The 19,329-nt window shown below is 35.1% G+C and overlaps 1 protein-coding gene across 2 annotated transcripts in view; it reads right to left on the bottom strand.

Moving 5' to 3' along the window:
• Window positions 1-19,329, bottom strand: part of LOC150090664 (peroxisomal ATPase PEX1-like) — a 311,554-nt gene that overhangs the window by 146,856 nt on the left and 145,369 nt on the right. For both annotated transcript variants that reach the window (XM_090379348.1, XM_090379356.1), the window contains exon 7: window positions 4,658-4,781. In XM_090379348.1, the coding sequence (XP_090235474.1) occupies window positions 4,658-4,781 (124 nt within the window). The remainder of the gene's footprint in view (window positions 1-4,657; window positions 4,782-19,329) is intronic.

Here is a 19,329-nt window from a genome sequence, read left to right as displayed (position 1 = left end):
AAATTACTTTCCATCCCAGAAAGTACTACAATAACATACAAATTTGGTATTAAAAAATTTAGCACTTTCAAAATTATATATATATATATATATATATATATATATAATAATATAATATATAAAAGATTGTATTAAAGAGTAAAAACAGAAAACATCAGAAAGTTAAATAAACTGGATATATATATTAATATACATATATATATATATATATATATATATATATATATATATATATATAAACTATTGTAAATTGCATATGACCACTGTAAACCTTTCTGTATCTTCACAAAGTAGTATTTCTTCTCATGCAAAACCTCTCTAAAGTGGACACCACTGGCTGAGAAGAAAGTGTCTGCCATACAGAGGTGTTCCATTCGAAGAGATCAGAGTAGCCAATTTCAATAATTCGAAAAAATGAATTTTACCATAACTGGTTGCTTATACAGAGATTTTTAATGATTGTTCATATTTGTGTTTCAATTAATTAAATTTTAGTAAAAAATTAATATAAATTGATTTTGTTCAGAGCATTTTGTTTTGACAGTTTCATTAGGGACAAATAGATTACTCACTGGTTTTAGTTCATATTTGTTGTTTGTGCTCATGTTGAGTTCTTTTAATGTCCCAACCTTCCCCTACCCCTTAAATTTCTGCATATAACCTATCTGCAAACAACCTTTAGGACTAACCAAAATGTGTGTTGATTATTTTTGATTGCGTTTTTTTTAAAGTGACAACAGATAAAGAAATGATACTATTACCAAAAATATTGTTATGATTTAAATTTAGCAAGTTTCTCAGCAAATCAGAAATATTATTTCTTTCTTTTCAAATGCTCCAAACAACCTTGGGGACTGACTCAAGCCCCATGAACATAATAGAAGGTTAATATAAGATAGACTAAACAGAATTTATATTGCTGATGGTTGAATCTAAAGTTTAATTGATAAAACCAAATAAAACCTTTTTTATATGGTTTTATTAATTAAAGGGATTATCACCATAAAGATTTTTTTTTTCTTTTTAAGAAAAAATTAGGAGCTGCAAAAGAATACCTAGAAAAATCTCATAATACAGAGGAGCATATCCTCTTGGGGAACAAACTTTGTATCTCTCAAATTTTTTATGACCTTTCAGCTGTCATCACATTGTTATGCTGCACTTGTTTTGTTTTGTTTCAGAAATAATACAGTAGATTCTCCATTCTCTAGGTTGTGGTTTTCAGAGCCCATATAAGTCTATGCCAGATAACAAAAATAAATATGTCAAAACCATTACAGGTTTTATTTGTTTACATTTTGTAATGTTTCTGTATGCAAGACCTTCAATTCCCTACCTTTGCTTTCGGATTACCAGCTTACTCCAGTTATATGTCAGTATAACTGTTCAGTTTCTTGAACTATTTTATGATTAATTTTAACATTCTTCTACAAGCTTCTTTAAGTGAGTCCATATGCGTCTTTAAAAAAGTAGACTTTTTAAAAAAAAAAAAAAAAAAGTAGAGACATTTTAAAATTATGTAGAGATGTAAGTCTATTTAATTAAATGGAACAACAAAGCTTTCACTGAAAAGATGTTTTGAAATTTATGCATTACCATTCTTAGAAAGGCAAATACATATAAAGAACGTCTGACAAAGTACTATGTCAGACCTTCTTCCGCTGTACTATACTTTTATAAATATGAATAATAAATTTACATTTTTGTCACATTACAAAGTTTTCTTTAATTTTTGTGGATTATCCAGGCAAATTTATTTTTCAACCACCCAAGATAATCTACTGTAATATACAAGGGCAAGTTAAAAATTAAGGTAATAAATTTAATAATAATAATTATCCCTAAAATAATTTGCTTATGTTCCTCTGTCCAGAATGCCCTTTGACTTGAATAACTCAGACTAAGCAAGCTTTAGACCTGATTCCTTTTGCAATAGGTTTTATTTAGCAGTAAAACTCAGGGAAAAAAAAATAAATAATAATAATAATAAAATACAATAAAAATAACAATTGGCAGTAAAATTTTCCAAAAAAATTTTCTGACTAATTTTCAAAATTTCTGTTATTTTTTTCAAGTTCTATAATGGAACTGCTGCTCAATGGTTCCATTATGAAACTGTTGAACAAAAGTTTCATTACAGTTTTGGCAAAATATTCACCATGGGTACACCTAGAATAATTGTAATTTTTTTTTAAAAGGATGATATAGTCATACACGTAAAAAATAATCAAACTGCATTTTTAGTCATTTTTTAAATATATTTTATTATCTGAGTCTATAGCAATGACAACTTAGCTAGCAGTGAAGGGAGCCAAGAGAGGATTTTGTAATTACTTCGATTTTAATCTTTACTTCTTCTCTGAAACAGTTTTGGCAAAATATTCGCCATGGGTATTCTAGTATTAATAATAAAAATATTCGATTTTAAAGCTGAAGTGACTGTTCTAATGAAAAAGTGGTTCACTAGGTATCTAATGTATTTTCTCTACGTGCATCACAGAAAAGCAGGCATTCATTTTTTGTAGTATAAGTGATAAAGGTAGTGAAACTGACAGAAGAATGTTAAACAATATAAATTTAATTGTGCATAATTAAAAACTGTCTAAATGGATTAAATGATTTCAAAACAGTTACACAGACATCATCAATAAACATTGTGAAGGTCATCTCTCAATTCCTTTGATGATAACATTATGTGTATACATTACAGAATAGTTTAGGGCTAAAGTCTCAGGTTATATAGGGAGTTTACTAATGTAAAAGTTAGTGCAATTGCATCATTTCTGTATGTAGCCAACTACTTAAGTAGTTATAAATTGGCATCATTAAGTATATCTCATATTGTGAATACCTACCTTAACAACGAGTTCCACGATACTGCACTACCTCGAATAAGTAACACTTCACCATAGGAGAAGACCATTGCTACTTATTCTCAGCGGATACCATCACCCATCATATAGCACTGTTTCGGAGCTTATTGGCTCCTCATCAGTGGGTGGGCAGGTACCCAGGTGTTGAAATTATGACAACCCAGTTGTGAAGTATAACTCCACAATGAGAGATGCCTGATGGTGTGGAGTAATTTAGATTACAGTATAGTTTACTCCCTATGTAAACTGAGGCTTTAGCCCTAAACTATTCTGTAATCTAAATTACTCCACACCATCAGGCATCCTTCATATTGTGGAGTTATACTTCATCATTGCAACCCCAGGGTACCTGCCCACCCACTGATGAGGAGCCAATAAGCTCCGAAACAGTGCCATATGGGCGATGGTATCTGCTGAGAATAAGTAACAATAGTCTTCTCCTATGGTGAAGACTATTGTTACTTATTTGAGGTAGTGCAATATCATGGAACTCGTTATGAAGGTATTCACAATATGAGATATACTTAATGATGCCAATTTATAACTACTTAAGTAGTTGGCTATACAGAAATGATGCAATTGCACTAACTTGTACGTTAGTTATGTATATACATTAATTTGAGAAACGCGTGTAAAAATTATCAAAAAGGCCTTGATTTCACTGTTTCATCAGTCAATTGTGACAATATTTATTCTTACTAAGATGCATAAAAATTGATAAAATTGTTAAAATAATAGTCATGGAAGTACAGTTGCAATTATCCATGATTGGCTAAATTCGAATAAATTATGTCATGTTTGAAGTGGACTCCTTGTTAACTACTTATAAAAGAATTTTGGAGCAATATGATGCCCGAAAGACGATTCATACAGAGACTAGTAACTGATGAGAACAGCTGTGTTCATTATTTTGAATCAGAAAGCAAGAGCAAATTCATTATGGAAACATCTCAAATCCTCAACACTCAAAAAATCCATCTCCCATTGGAAAAAAAACTTGACAGTTTTTTGAAACTCTGCAGGACCATTAGTGTTCACTTTTTTTTGGAAAGAGATATTGTTGTTATTTGGTTTTTAGGAGCATTAGCAACTAAGGCCATATTGCTCTGGGATATGCGGTGGTCATTCTCTGAACCTTTCCGCATCCTCAGTATTTGGTGGTGACAGGCTCGAACCCCGGTCTAATCAAGAAGCGTGTGCTATGCACTGCTGCTCCTTCCCACCTGGCTATGGAGGCGCCATTGGAAAGAGATGAAGCTGTCAATAAATAAAGATATCGAAATTTATTGAAACATTATTCAAAGTCTGCCACTTTAAAAAAAAATATATGAGAAAATCTTTCAAAAGGAGTTTGATTACTTCAAGAAAAAGAAAAATCTCAAGAAATCAACAGAACTTTGAAAATGATAGAGATATTAGTCTGAATTATTTGAACACCCACCTTACAATCCTGATTTTGTGTCCTAGGATTTCCACAATTCTGAACCACTCACATAACTAAGTCATGATGCAAGGAGAACTTGCATGGACTTTCAAATTGATGATGAGGTAAAAAATGAAATGTGTGAACAGCTACATAACCAATTGAAAAACTTAATACAATGTAAAAAAAAAATATAGAAAAGAAAGATGGTTATATTGAAAAATAGCACTGCTTTTATATTTTTATCTTGGGTATAGTTTTAGTTATTAAATTTGTAACTTTATTTTTTAACTTGTTTTCATATTTAAAAAAAAAAAAAAAGATGGACTCAGTAAATTAGATCTAAATACGGTTTAGTTACCTTTGTCTAGTGGAAGATGAATTAAAGTTTTCTCGCATACCACTACATGCGGTGAATATTTACACCCATTATCTATCCATGTTATGAATGCATCTGCAGCCATTTTTTCTGTCACCACAGATGACTGTAGAGAAAATAAAGAAACAAATTAATGTGCATAAAATCACTCTTTGAAGTTACTGGCAAAGTAAAAAGAATGTTATGATGGGGGAAATAACTGCAAAATCATTTTAATGCCAGAAGAAGGGAATCATTTTAATATCAGAAGAAGAGCAAGAATAAATAAATAAATAAATAAAATAAATTAAAAATCATTTTGATGATATTTTTATAGGCATCTATAATTTCACTTCTTTATTCCAATCCATTAGAACGTGTGTACAGCAAACACATTCACACAAAAGCTCCAACTTACCAAACTAAGATTTCTTTTTCATTGTTCATATTCCATCTCCATTCTTTAAAAAAATTAGTCTTCATTATGTTTCTGGAAATTATATCTGATACATATTCAAAATCCAATGTCAACAAATTACTTTTTTTCCCCAAACAACTCAACCACTATGCGAACACTACAGTACTATAGCATTTCAAGCATTTTATGTTTGGCTTTACCATTAACCAGTCAGTGTCAATGTGAAGTGAAATTTCCACTCTAAAGGAGGGAGAGAGAAAAGAAAATTCCCATTTTTTTCCTTTTGATCCTGCTGATACCTTTCTTTTTCTTATTTTTTTTCTTTTGATACCTTTCAAGGAAGTTCTAGGATAAGTCCACTTAAGTCCCACAAACGTGAATTCAGTCATATTCAAAATGCCCTCTATGTGAGTTTATAACCATTATCTTTGCCAATCGAACTTTTATGTGAGTAAGTTTAGATATGCTCACCACAGTGTGGTCGACTGTTTGCAGCAGTAATGCTCACTGGTTCCTGCAGCAAAAGGGAACTATTCACAAGGGCAAAGAAAGCATAAAACCACTGAGATTTCAAATTTATTGCAGTAGTGAAACACTAATGTTTGCTATTAACAAAGTTTTCTTTTCAATTTTTTTTGTTAAAGAAGATTCTGTGTGTGTGTGTGCACTGCTCATTTTATTTTGAAGTACTGTTTTACAAAAGTGAATTAAAGGAGTTGCATAATGATTTTGTTCCCAAAAACAGTTTTTCTAAACTTTTCAAAAACTTAAGTACTAAAACTAATTTATTTATTAATTGATAACTTAATTTCTTTATTAAGTAATTTATTTTTAATGTAGTAATAATATCAGTAACCATAAAAAAAAAAATAAATAAATCACAAATATCCAGACACAGGGCATTATAACTACTGAAGGGTGATATTTGAAATATATCACAAATAAATATATAAATCACAAATATCCAGACACAGCATTATAACTACTGAAGGGTGGTATTTGAAAAGCATTTTTGACCACTTAGATTGGAAACTATTGTTACTCATACTTGGTAAGCCTCCGTGGTCAGAAGGAATTTACAACTTTGTTTACTTAGTTAGTTAGTTATTTGGTTTTTAGGAGCATTAGCAACTAAGGCCATATTGCTCCGGGATATGCGGTGGTCATTCCTTGACCTTTCCACATCCTCCATATTTGGTGGTGATGGGCTCAAACCCCGGTCTAATCAAGAAGCGTGTGCTACGCACTGCTGCTCCTTTGTTTACTGCAACTGATGTACCAACTACAATATACAGGGAGGTTATTAGCAGGATAAGTGAAGAGGTGCTATGCACTAGTAGCACAGCACATCATGCACTGGCATCTTTTCCTATGCAATGCTAACACAAACTGTGATCAATGACATTTGTTAGTGCACTGTCCTTTCAATGGAAAATTAGAAATAAGAACTTGATAAACTTGTAACCATCTCCTAAACTAACATAACTGTTTCATTAAGATAAGTTAGGTGAGGGAAAGTAAGAAATGAGGGTAAATAGGCAATTGATCAGCAACACCATACTGCCAACTTTTTACTGCTATCAGTAAATTCAGGATCCCAGACCTTTATTTTCATATAGAGTTCAGTGTTTTTCTTATTATTTTTGTCAATATTAAAAAAAAAAAAAAAAAAAAATATATATAAAATATTTTAAGTATAAAATATTGTGGGTAGAACATGTTAAGGAGCTTTATCTATAGAATTAAACTAATGAATATACCGTATACCCTGGGAGCGATATATGTTATGAAAGAAAAGGGGGGGATGAACCGGAAAATAAAATAACGATAAGAATTGCAAAAATTGAAAAAATAGAAAAAATACCAAAAATTTTTGAAAAAATGACCAAGGTGAAAATAACATTGCAGTGTCTTTCATAATTTTTGTGTCATCATCAGAGGTCATCCACCGAAATCATGAAAAAGACAGCAATGCTCTTACTTCTGTTTCCGACATGTTCTGTATGCATGGGTTCATGTGTGAAATAGCCACGTGGTATTTTACAAATTTAGATATTTAGATTTTAAATTTAATTTACAAATATGGTTTGTGCAAAAATTAAGTTAATGTGCTAATAAAAGTGGTTATGATATATGTGATGCATACAAATCATGGATGACCTTACAGAAGTAAGTGAAAAGAATTGAAAATGAAAAACGTAAAGCCAAAAGTAAGGAATATCTGTATAGACCGTAAGCCAGGGACTTACCGTTGCTAGTAGAACTGACCAAAAGACTGAGTTAGTGGGTTACCAGTATATTTATGTGTGGGTAAGCTAGTGGCTCCTAGCGTTAAAAAAAAAAAAAAAAAAATATCATGCATGTTTGGATTGAAATGAAATGGGCGGTTATGATGCACTAGGTTAAATGCATGAAGTTCAAATTGCCCAGGATAGTTAAGAAATATAATAGCTGACAAAGTAGCGGTAGAAGGCAGCTAAACTTTGTTAAGGCGAAAAATAGATTGGGTAAAGTTAGAAAATAGAGTCCTGCTGTTGCATTTGGTATACTAATGGCTCACAGGACATAGGAAGTAGAGGCTAGTAAAGTAGAAAGATGATTATAGTAGAGATAAGTAGTTGGGCTCGGGTGGTTCGGGGTTGCAAACCCGTTCCTATAGTTAGGACCCTGAACGAATGTCTGGAAGTAAGTGCATCATGTATTTAATGTCAGTTATGTAAATGAGTGGTATAATGAAATAAAGTTAAGCTTAAATATAATTACAAGATTAATACACTGTGTTAGGCCAATTGGTGGGTACAAGTTTTCTAGACTGTAAGACACCACAGAAATCTAGTGTATTGTATTTACACTATATACATACTTGATGTGTACGGGAATAATTATTTACCGATAATGCTATTTATATTAATATCCTTTAGTTTTTTGTGCCTTAAGATGTTAAGGGCTTTACCGATGTGATGGCGAAGATATGCTTTAGGAAAATGGTTGTTTATAAGTTTTTTGTATAATATCCTGATGCTATCAGTAACTGTTTCATTATTGCTGCAAATGGTTGCTATTCTGATGCTTTGCACTAGAATAACGTTGGCATGTACTTCTTTGGAAATATTGGAATTCCATTGTATGAGGTTAACTATATTAAAGTTGAATGCATCATGTTTGTTGTACAGGTTGATGGTAGCTATGTTGTTCTTTAACACAATATCCAGATCCAGGAAATGGGCTGTAGTATCATTGTTATTTGTTTTTTTTCTGTTAGTTTCTATTCTGTTAATGTGCTAATTTTATTAGCACATTAACTTAATTTTCGCACAAACCATATTTGTAAATTAAATTTAAAATCTAAATTTAAAAACTAAATTTTAAATTGAAATATCTAAATTTGTAAAATACCACGTGGCTATTTCACACGTGAACCTATGCATACAGAACATGTTGGAAACAGAAGAGCATTGCTGTCTTTTTCATGATTTAAGTGGATGACCTCTGATGATGACACAAAAATTATGAAAGAGACTGCAATGTTATTTTCACCTTGGCCGTTTTTTCAAAAATCTTTTCTATTTTTTTATATTTTTTCAATTTTTGCAATTCTTATCATTATTTTATTTTCCGGTTCATCCCCCCCCTTCTTTCATAATATATATCGCTCCCAGGGTATACAGTAAATTCATTAGTTTAATTCTATACATAAAGCTCCTTAACATGTTCTACCTACAATATTTTATACTTAAAATATTTTATATATACATATATACACATTATGGCTGTTGGGTACGTTTTGCTATAGCAGTGTCCCTGATCCATAAGTTATGTTATTGTAATTCAGACTTATCTAATTTCAAACTTAATTCCCCCCCTATATCATATAGCTTCTCTATATCATTATTCTTGATTATATATATATATATATATATATATATATACAGGGTGATTCACTACCAGTGTGACAAACTTGCAGGAGGTGTAGGGAACACAAAGACGAATCAGAATCACATAGCATTGCAGGGTCCGAAATGCCTTCGTCATGCAGTAGAGGACGTTGAACGGGAGGTCGCGTGAACAGCGATCCCGCTAGAAGTCAGCATTTGCGAACCGTTTCTGTTGAAGAAACCACGTAGCAAAAGTCCTCCAGAGTGGATAATCCGCAGGCTCCAATGACGGGACGCAATGCAGATGGTATGAACTCATTTGGTTTGTTGACAGTATCCTCCATACAGTGGATTGGGAAATACCCAATCATTGGCCTATCGCTCGAGTACTCTTACTCGGATTGCCTTCTGCAAGACGTAGGACATTCTCCTCATTGTCTGGCATCCTCGTCGTTCGCTCTCGATTCATGGTACCTTTCGTGAAACAACCAGTCTCACGTAACCTTCTGTGCACACGTGCGAAAATCGTATGATGAGGAGCATGACTATGCGGGAAACGTTCCTGGTACAAGCGCAGAGCGGCGCCCCATTACAGCCGCAGCTCCATACGTGAGGTGCATGTCGGCCAGTTCAACGTTTGAATACTCGTCCATCCTACTGCCTCGGGAACCGGTTTGCAAATGCTGACTTCCAGCGGGATCGCTGTTCACACGACCTCCTGTTCAATGTCCTCTACCGCATGACGAAGGCATTTCGGACCCTGTAATGCTATGTGATTCCGATTCGTCTTTGTGCCCCCTACACCTGCAAGTTTGTCGCACTGGTAGTGAATCACCCTGTATATATACAGCAAGCGCGGTTATAGTGATCGCTGGTTATTAGACTCAGCCGCTTTATAGAAACAAATTTCGAAGAACCAATTCAAATCAATAAAATGCACTACACTTTCATTGTTTATTAGATTCACATTTTCAGTTATAAGGATCAATTTTGAATGCCTCTGTGATATTTTTCTAAAGCACATTTCTGGAGGCCACATTTATAGAGGTGACTATAAAACAATAAAAACAATTTGCAGTTTCCAGTTTACTGGGCTTTTCTGTTAACGTAATTCTGTTAGCTGAGGCATAAGATGCAAGAAAGCAAGCTTACAGCATCAGCCAAAAAAAAAAGAAAAAAGCACCTTCCCATTTCACCCATCCAGTCACTCCAAATGTTTAGTTCAGCCTTAAATTTATTTAGGCTATCAACTTCCACAACAACAGATGGATTTCTGTTCCAGCAATCAACTACCCGCTGGCTAAAGGCAAACTTCCGCACATCTATTCTACAAATGTCTTTCCTCAATTTAGCATTAGTAGAGGCACATGATGCAAGAAAGCAAGCTTGTAACAGCATCAGCCAAAAAAACACCCCCGTTTCACTGATCCATTCATTCCAAATGTTTGTCTAGTTGTGCCTTGAATTTATTTAAGCTATCAACTTCCACAACAAGAGATGGAAGTCTGTTCCAGCAATCAACTACCTGCTGGCTAAAGGCAAACTTCTGTAATCTAAGCAAGAGGAAGAATCCCATCAGTGTTGAGCCTGCACAATCCATTCAAGTACTTAGAATTTGAATCTATGCCCCCTCAGGTTCTTAATCTGAGCAAGCAGAAGTATCCCATCAGCATTCAAGGCCTACTCAAACCATTCAAGGCCTTATATACACCTTAATCAGATCACCTTGCAGGTGCCAGTCTCCTGATGCTGCAACTTGCAGAACTTAAGTCTTTCTTCGTAAGTGCACCCCTTTGTTCCTCTCACCAATCTTGTTGCCCTTTTCTGTACTTGTTCTAGCAACTCTACATCCTAAAATGAGGCCTCCAGACCTCTACGTAGTAAGGTGTGGCCTGACCATTTCCTTATTTAAAGGGAAAATTGCCTCCTTGTCTCTGCTAGCAAAATTCCTATATATCATTGAAAAAACTCCGTGACCTACTATGGCAGCCCGTCTGCACTGCTCAGAGAACTTCATATCTGACTGCACAATTACTCCAAGATCTTTTCATTCTCTACCTCCCTGAGTGTAGTACCACACAGTTGGTACGTTTCTCTTGGGTTACTGCTACCCATTAGTGCAATAAATGGGGAGTAAACTCGATCTTATTCCTTTTGCGATAATACCAATAGCTGGAATTGTGTTTTCACGTTATTATGGTGAAATGTTCCCCCTTCACTGAAATCCACTCTTTATTTCTAAACTTTGTCTCACTTGCGTATGTCATGTTAGTTCCAATTTGTGTGTGCTGTGTGCTTTGTTATTGATTGACGCTTATTTTTTTTACTGTGTTTTAAATTTTACTACCAAAAAAAAAAAAAAAAGTCAGTGTACAGAAAGAGCGAATTTGAGTGTAAAAGATAAGTTATAAATTATAGAAATGCACGATATATTAAAATTAGGGCAATATGTCTCAAAGGGAAGCAGCGGTAAAATTAGGAGTGCCTCAGTCATCTTTATCAAAATTATTAAAATCGCATCACACATTAAACACTAATGTGATTAGTGAAACAAGAAAAAGGAAGTGTGAAGTGAAATGCCAAACAGTAGATGAAGCTCTGTTCATTTGGTTCAAACATGGCAGCTCATTTAATGCACCAATCAATCATAGCATTCTTCTTCAAAAAACTACATGAAGAGTTTTAAGGTGCGGACAGATGGCTGACAATGGAAGGAGAGGCATGATATTGTTTACAAAAATCTTCACAGAGAAAAAAGGATTCCGATGGTTCTGCACCTGACACCTGGTTGAAAACTCTTGGCAAACTGTGTTAAGCACTTATAATCTGGAAGACATTTTTCATACAGATGAAACAGGGTTGTACTACAGGGCTACTCCAGACCACTGCATGATTTTTAAAAATTGCTCTGCATCTGCAGGAAAGAAGATAAAGGATAGGATTACAGTTCTTTTAACATGCAACATGATAGGAACAATCAAGATGAAGCCATTAGTTATTGGCAAGAGTATATCACCTAGATGTTTTAAAGGATCAACAGCTGCCTGTTGTATATGCAAATAATGCCAACGCTTGGATAACAGCTTCTTTATTTGAAGACTATCTTTGTAAATGGGATTTACAACTGGATAAGAAAAACAAAAAAATTGAACTGGTTTTGGAAAACTGCCCAGCTTATCCAAAGTTATAGGTGGTTTGGCAACATCATCCGATATCGCAAAGCAAATAACTGTTCTAGATCCACCTCATATGACAATGAGTGCCTGGAATGAAGTTTCCAAAACCCACATTAGCATCTGTTTCAAAAAATGTGGATTAATTATTCATGATAGTCAACTAAGTAACGATACCGATCGTGTTGAAAAGCCTGAAGACATGGGTGAACAGGAGTTTAATGATTGGGTGGACATAGATGGTGATCCAAAATTTATTACAGCTTTAACAGATGAAGAAATTGCCCAGTCTGTTACTGATAAAAATTGAAAAATATTACCCAGAGACTATAAAAATAAAGATATAAAGGAAAAATTTACACTTTATTACCAAAAGATTATCATCAATTAAATGATACATGAAAATCAGGAGGAGGAGGAAAATGAAGATGAACCCGAACGAATTCCACTTAAAAACGGCAAACTTCAAGCTATAGCCATCCTGAGGAGAGCGTTGGAAGAAACTAGTGCAAGTGACTGTGAATATAGACTGTTATACAATATTGAAAAATCTATAAATAGACTTTGTAGTGATAATTTAAAGCAATCTAAAATAAGTGACTATTTTAAATTATAATAATATTACAAAGCGTTATGTTTAATTAATATGTATATTAATTAAGCTATGCAAGAAAGTATAAATTTATTTTTATACTTACGATTTTCACATATCATTTCTTCCGATTTTCATGTATCATTTAATTGATAATAATCCTTTGGTAATAAAGTGTAAATTTGTCCTTTATATCTTTATTTTTATAGTCTCTGGGTAATATTTGTCGATTTTTGCTTATAAAGAATCGCCGTTTATTGGAATCAAAATTCAATTTGCAAACATGATCACTATAACTGGATGCTTACTGTGTACGCACCACACAGTGGATTCCAGTTATTTGGGCGACTGGTTAATCGGGGCAGTCATTTATTTGGGACAAATCTTAAAGAACAGAACCCAATCGAGAAAAGAGCCAGGGTTTACTTCGCTTAATTGGGACAACATGCCGTTTAATCAGGGCAGGAGACTGCAGCACTCGAGATTACCCTACGAGTGTCTCCGACCATACCACATGGTACGGTCAGATTTCTGGAGGTCACAACCATAAAACAATTAGCAGTCCCTTGTTTATTGGGCTTTTCTGTTAGTGCAATCTATTATAAACAGATTGTAAACTCGATCTTATTGAATTTGCAATAATACCGACAGCTGGAATTCTGTGGGTTATTATGGTGAAATGTGTTTACACTTCCATGAAATCTTCAATCATATAAAAAAATAAATTTTCAGAATCTTCTCTTCATTCATATTTTTTAAGCTTTGTAACTTGTTACTCCTCATCACACTTGCACATATTGTGTGTTGTAATTTGTGCATGCCCATTATTTGTTATTAATTGCTTATCTTTTTTACTATTTTAAATTTTAACCCCACCCCCAAATGTCAGTGAACAGATATATCAACTAGTTAGTATGTACTTATTATAGTACATATTAATTAAGCTATGCATGCAAGTGTAAATTTATTTTTATTTTGTTAATCTGTGAAAAATATTCTTCTGATTTTCACTTATTTTTTTAATTGGTAAGGTAATAAAGTGTAAATTTGTGCTTAATATATCTTTACTTTTATAGCCTGTGGATAATATTCCTCCTATAGAATTAAAATTCAATTCACAAACGTGATCATGATGACCGGCGCTTACTACATATCGCATAGTGAACGGTACTTTACTATGGTGAGTCCATTGTAACGTGATTTGATCATACAGAAAATCAATCGTAAAGCTGTATTTTTAACTATTTACATGAAACTTTGCATAACTGGGGCAGCCGCTTAATCGGGCCAAAATGCACTAGTCCCGATGTGTCCCAAATAACCGGAATCCACTCTACATCTGTTTATACTCTCCAATACAGCCCAAATGTGGCTGACCAGAAAGAATTATAGTCTCATAGATGCTTTTGCTTTTGGCAGCGAAAATACTGGTGTTGCAGTTATCAATGGACTGAGCACTGTGTTTTGTGAAAGCATATGGGCTCAATCTCATAATATGTGTATTTATATCTGCATAAGTTATGTTTCAGGATCGCAGCCAGCCCTTCATTAAAGTGTATTATCTTGGTAAGTTTCACAAATCTGCTCAGTAAACTCACTCCCCCATTTAAAATTCATGGCAAGAGTACTGATTTTGAGCAATTATATCGTGTTCTTTTTTGAACATTCAATTCAATGATGAACAATGACGTTCTGCATGTTCCTTTGAACATACTGCTAGAGGAGAAGTTACTTAGCTATCAAACATTATTACTGAAAGCCAAGAAATCTTTCTGCATATGGGCTCAATCTTGCAACACGCATAACATAATGATGTCCACATGTGTTCTCCCAAACTACAGCCAGGCCAAATAATATTTTAACTTTACAGAGAATTGCACTATCAAGAACAAAAAATAAAAATTAAAAAAATTAAGAAATGAGAAATATTCAGAACTAGTAACAAACCTAACATTTCATGCGCCGCTCAAAAATTAGAATTTCATTGGTGCAAATTTAGTCCACTTGCTGTGCCATCCTGCAGAGTACCTTTCTGGACTAAAAGGCAGAATCACACATTCAATGGCCTCCAGACCAGTACACATTACTCAAGGTGTGGCCTTATACAAGGGGATAATCAGCTCCTTATTCCTGTTTGCAAAATTCCCGTATATCATTGAAAAGACCCCATGACCTACTCTGGCAGCCTGTCTGCATTGCTCGGAAAAATTCATATCTGACTGCACAATTACCCCCAGGTCTCTTTCATTCTCCACTACACTGAGTGTAACACCACCCAGTTGGTACATTACTCTGGTGTTACTGCTACCCATATGCAGTACTTTGCACTTGTCAATGATAAACTTCAGTTGCCACTTCTCAGCCCATCTGCCCAACTTTTCCAGATCTTGTTGCAGCAGAATACTATCATTACTGTTATTAACAACCCTGCCAACCTTTGTATCGTCTGCAAACTTTGACATTAAGCTTGATATACCGTCATCAATATCACTAATAAATATACAAAACAACAATGGACTCAACACTGAACCCTGAGGGACATCACTAATAACATTAGTACACGTAGAGCAGTATCCGTTGATTACCACTCTCTTGTCTTCTCCCACTCAACCATCCTTTCATCCATTGTAGCAACTTGCCCTTAACGCTATACTGCTTCAATCTGTACAGTAGTCTTTCATGTGCAACAGTATCAAAAGCTTTCCTGAATTCCAAGTATATGATATCAAAATTATTTTTTGCATCCAGTTCCTTTGTGACCACATCATAGTATCCAATCAAATTGGTCAGACAAGACTTCCACTTGCCAAACCCATTCTGTGTCTGAATTATTACTTGGTGTCTTGTCTAGATGATCCTGCAATGCTTCTTTAACCAGCGATTCCATTATTTTCCCCGGAACACAAGTTAAACTAACAGGTCTGTAGTTGTATCGCCTTTTGAACCTTCTTTGTGAATTGGTGATACATTTGCACATCTCTAGTTCGTGGGGACATCCCCAAGTCCAAGGATGCTCTCGTAATTATAGCTAAGGGTTTGCTTACTTCCTTTGCAATATCCTTTAAAATAACTGAATAGATCAAAATTACCCCAGGCGTCTTTCTTATGTTTAACTTCAATAATTTCTCCTCCGCTTTGCTCTCAGTTACTACAAAATCATTTAACTCTCTGTTAGAGTTTGATAAACATCTGGCCCTCTCCTCCTTGAATAACTCCTCATGTGTGAATGTAGATGTAAAATACTCATTTAGTTCGGCAGCTATGTGCGGTTGATCATCTACAGTCAAACCACTGATATCAAGTGGACCAATCTGATTCATCCCCTTCCTTTTAGATTTTATATAAGCAAAGAAGTCTTTGCTGTTTTTCTTTGCATCCTTTACCAAAGATTTTTCATAATCTGCCTTTGCTTGCCTAACCTCCTTTGTGACTTCATTACAGACTAGCTTATATCTACCATAGGCTTCTGTGTCGCCTGAAAATTTATGTGCATCCCATGCATTTTTCTTCTCTGCCACAAGTGTCATTAGTTCATCTGACATCCATTTGAGGCCGCTTACTTCCTAGGCATATTCATAGCTGGACAGTATTTCTTAGTTGGAACAAAAAGCCTAGTAGCTTCCAAAATTACTTCCTCGAATGCTTCCCATTTAGAATTTGCTGTTGGTAACATCAGTTGGTCCCACTGTATAGAACCTAAAAAATCTCTGAAACCACTATAGTTGCCTTTACGAAAGCAAAAACTCTTCCCTTTACCCCTGATGGTAGTTACATCTTTATGTAATCCGACATCAGTACACTGTGATCACTGCCACCTAGTGGTTCCTTTACCTGTATATTCTTAATGCATGAATAATCACTGCTGATAATCAGATCAAGATTGTTACTCCCTCTTGTTCCTCTCTAACATGCTGCTGTAGAAAACAATCATCCAATAAATCCACAAAAGGCTTGCTAGTGTGCGAGTGACCAACCCACAAGTTCCAGTCTATATCTGGGAAGTTAAAATCCCTCATTATAAGACACTGATTTACTGGCCTTCTCTATTTCTCTGCATAATTGTTCATTGTACTCATCAGAGTCATTAGGCCTATAGCAAACTCCTACCCTCGTTTTTGCTTTCCCAGTGCTTATGTCACACCAAACTAGCTCAACATTGCACTGTCCATCTATGTCAACTGGATGTACTTTCTTAGATTTTATGTTTCTTAACTAACAGCATATTCTCTTCTCCCTTCCTATCCTGTCTATTCTTTCTGTACACATTGTACTCCAAATTCCAATTCTGCCTCCCTTATATCTGAGTGGCACCATGTCTCTGATATCCCAACAATATCCACCTTGGATGTCTTAACTAGCACTTCAAATTCATCAAATTTATTTACTATGCTCCTAGCATTGATGTACATGCAAGTATACATGCACCAGTTCTTACTCTTAGTTACTCAGCCCAAATACAGCCCAGCCCAAATATTTACTTGTTTCATGACCCCCCAGCAGTTCCTGAAATCCCCAGCAACTGGCTTTCCAGACTGCTGCTCATTCCAGTAGAAGCAGAGCAAGAATTATTTCCACCTCTGTCTGCAGCTACTGTTAAATCTATTACCCTGTGAATCCCCCCAAGCTAGCAGTTTTCTGACCCACCCAACATTGCCTCGATAGCATCAGCAAATATTCTTGCACCCCTTATATTTAAATGTATCCCATCCCTGTAGAAGCAATCTCTCCTGTTAACAAGCACAGACCACGCTGAGAAAAATTCTACCTCATGAGCCCTGCACAATCTCTCCAGGGCCTAATTGATTGACAAGGCTCTCATCACATACTCCCTCCTATCACGTCTGGGCAGGATTGCAGACACCAAATTTTACCCTAACTCGCAACTTTTTTTCAGCATTGACCTGTACTTGCTTAGTAAATCTGCATATCTCCTATACTTAATGTCACTGGTGCCAATGTGTACAATGATATCACCTTTTGTGCCCTTAAAAGATGATATCTATTCTACATCATCAACTTTTGCCCCTTGAAGACATACCTCTGGTCCTATTCCACCTATCCTTTTTGCACAATATATTTCCAGTTTCACTGACAACTGAGTCATCAACAATAACTGGCTTCTGTGGGACCAGCGATTCTGCTCTGAAGGTTGCCGGTGTTGCCGTGATGCTTTTTAAATTTGTCCAGCCAACCAGAACTGGCTTGGAATGTTTTGTGCCCCAGAAAAGATGCATACTCCATAGTCTTTTCTTTTATCAAGAGCCCTGATATCGGCATGTTTTAGCCTCGAATCAACTTCATCCACTTAAAAACTGATTCATTTACATCTTTCCAAAGGCATAATTTTGCACACTTCCGAATGGGTTTCATTTCCTCAAAGAGTTTGAGAAATGAAAGTTTTTCAGAATGGTTGACACTACTGGCAAGGATATCAAATTTTAAAGCGATTTCTTTTTTTAATGCCACGATTTCCTGGATTTCAAGGATTTTCAAACACTCAAGGATTTCCTCTTAGACACTGTAAGGTTACTTCCACAGTAGTAAAAACAAAGCTGAAATTAGGGACCACTTGTAGCTACCATGTAAACAGAGACAGGTGAAATTTAGTGAAAGTGTGGATGACCCATTTCTTCGAAACAACAGATGAATTTCAGAGATAAAGGAAAATCACTCTCTCCTAATTATATAATAGGATGCTTATGGTAGAAAATAAGTTGACCAAAGCCAATGCCTGCGGGACTTCTTGGCATAGTAGTGTATAAGTTGTACAGGTATTACTTCTTTTTAGCCACTGCTGACCCATTGCTGGGCAAAGGCCTCTCCCAAACTTCCATCTTTTTCTATCCCATGCCATGGTTAGGCAGTTTCCTCCTGCAGGGTTTTACAGGCACTATTAAATTGTAAAATGTTTTAGCTCTTAATTCGTGGAATTAAAGCATTTAGCTATTAAAAGCTAAAGGGATTAATTCTTAATCCTTTTAGCTCTCAATCCATGCTTTCTACAGCATCAGCTTTATTGCCTAAAGGCCAGAGGTGCGAACAATGCGTACCCAAGTCTCTTGAAATCAGTTTGTTATATGGAAATTTTCTTCATTACAGGGAAACTATTTTCAATGTAATGACCAAGGGGAAATCAAAAAAGCTCACTACACAGAAAATTTCACTATATGGAAGTTCGTTAAAGAGAGGTCTGACTGTATATGATTTCAAAATTATTTTTGTATCCAGTTCCTTTGTGACCACGTCATAGTATCCAATCAAACTGGTCAGACAAGACTTCCCCTTAACAAACCCCATGCTGTGTCTGAATTATTACTGCAGCCTTGTCCAGATGATGCTACAATGCTTCTTTAACTAGTGACTCCATTATTTTCCCAAAACAGAAGTCAAACTAACAGGTCTGTAATTATTTGTGTCACCCTTTGATCCCCTTTGTGAACTGGAGATACATTTGCACATCTCCAGTCTTTCCCCTAAGTCCAAGGATGCTCTCGTAATTATGGCTAAGGGTTTGCTTACTTCCTTTGCCACCTCCTTTAATATAACTGGATAGATCCCATCCACCCCAGGTGCCTTTCTCATGTTTGACTTCAACAATTTCTCCTCCACTTTGCTCT

The sequence above is a fragment of the Mastigoproctus giganteus genome, chromosome 1 (genome assembly GCF_048544385.1).
Source record: "Mastigoproctus giganteus isolate SK-2022 chromosome 1, ASM4854438v1, whole genome shotgun sequence".
NCBI lineage: Eukaryota > Metazoa > Arthropoda > Arachnida > Uropygi > Thelyphonidae > Mastigoproctus > Mastigoproctus giganteus.
Note: the sequence above shows the minus strand (reverse complement) of the source record. Positions and strands in the feature narration are given on the sequence as shown.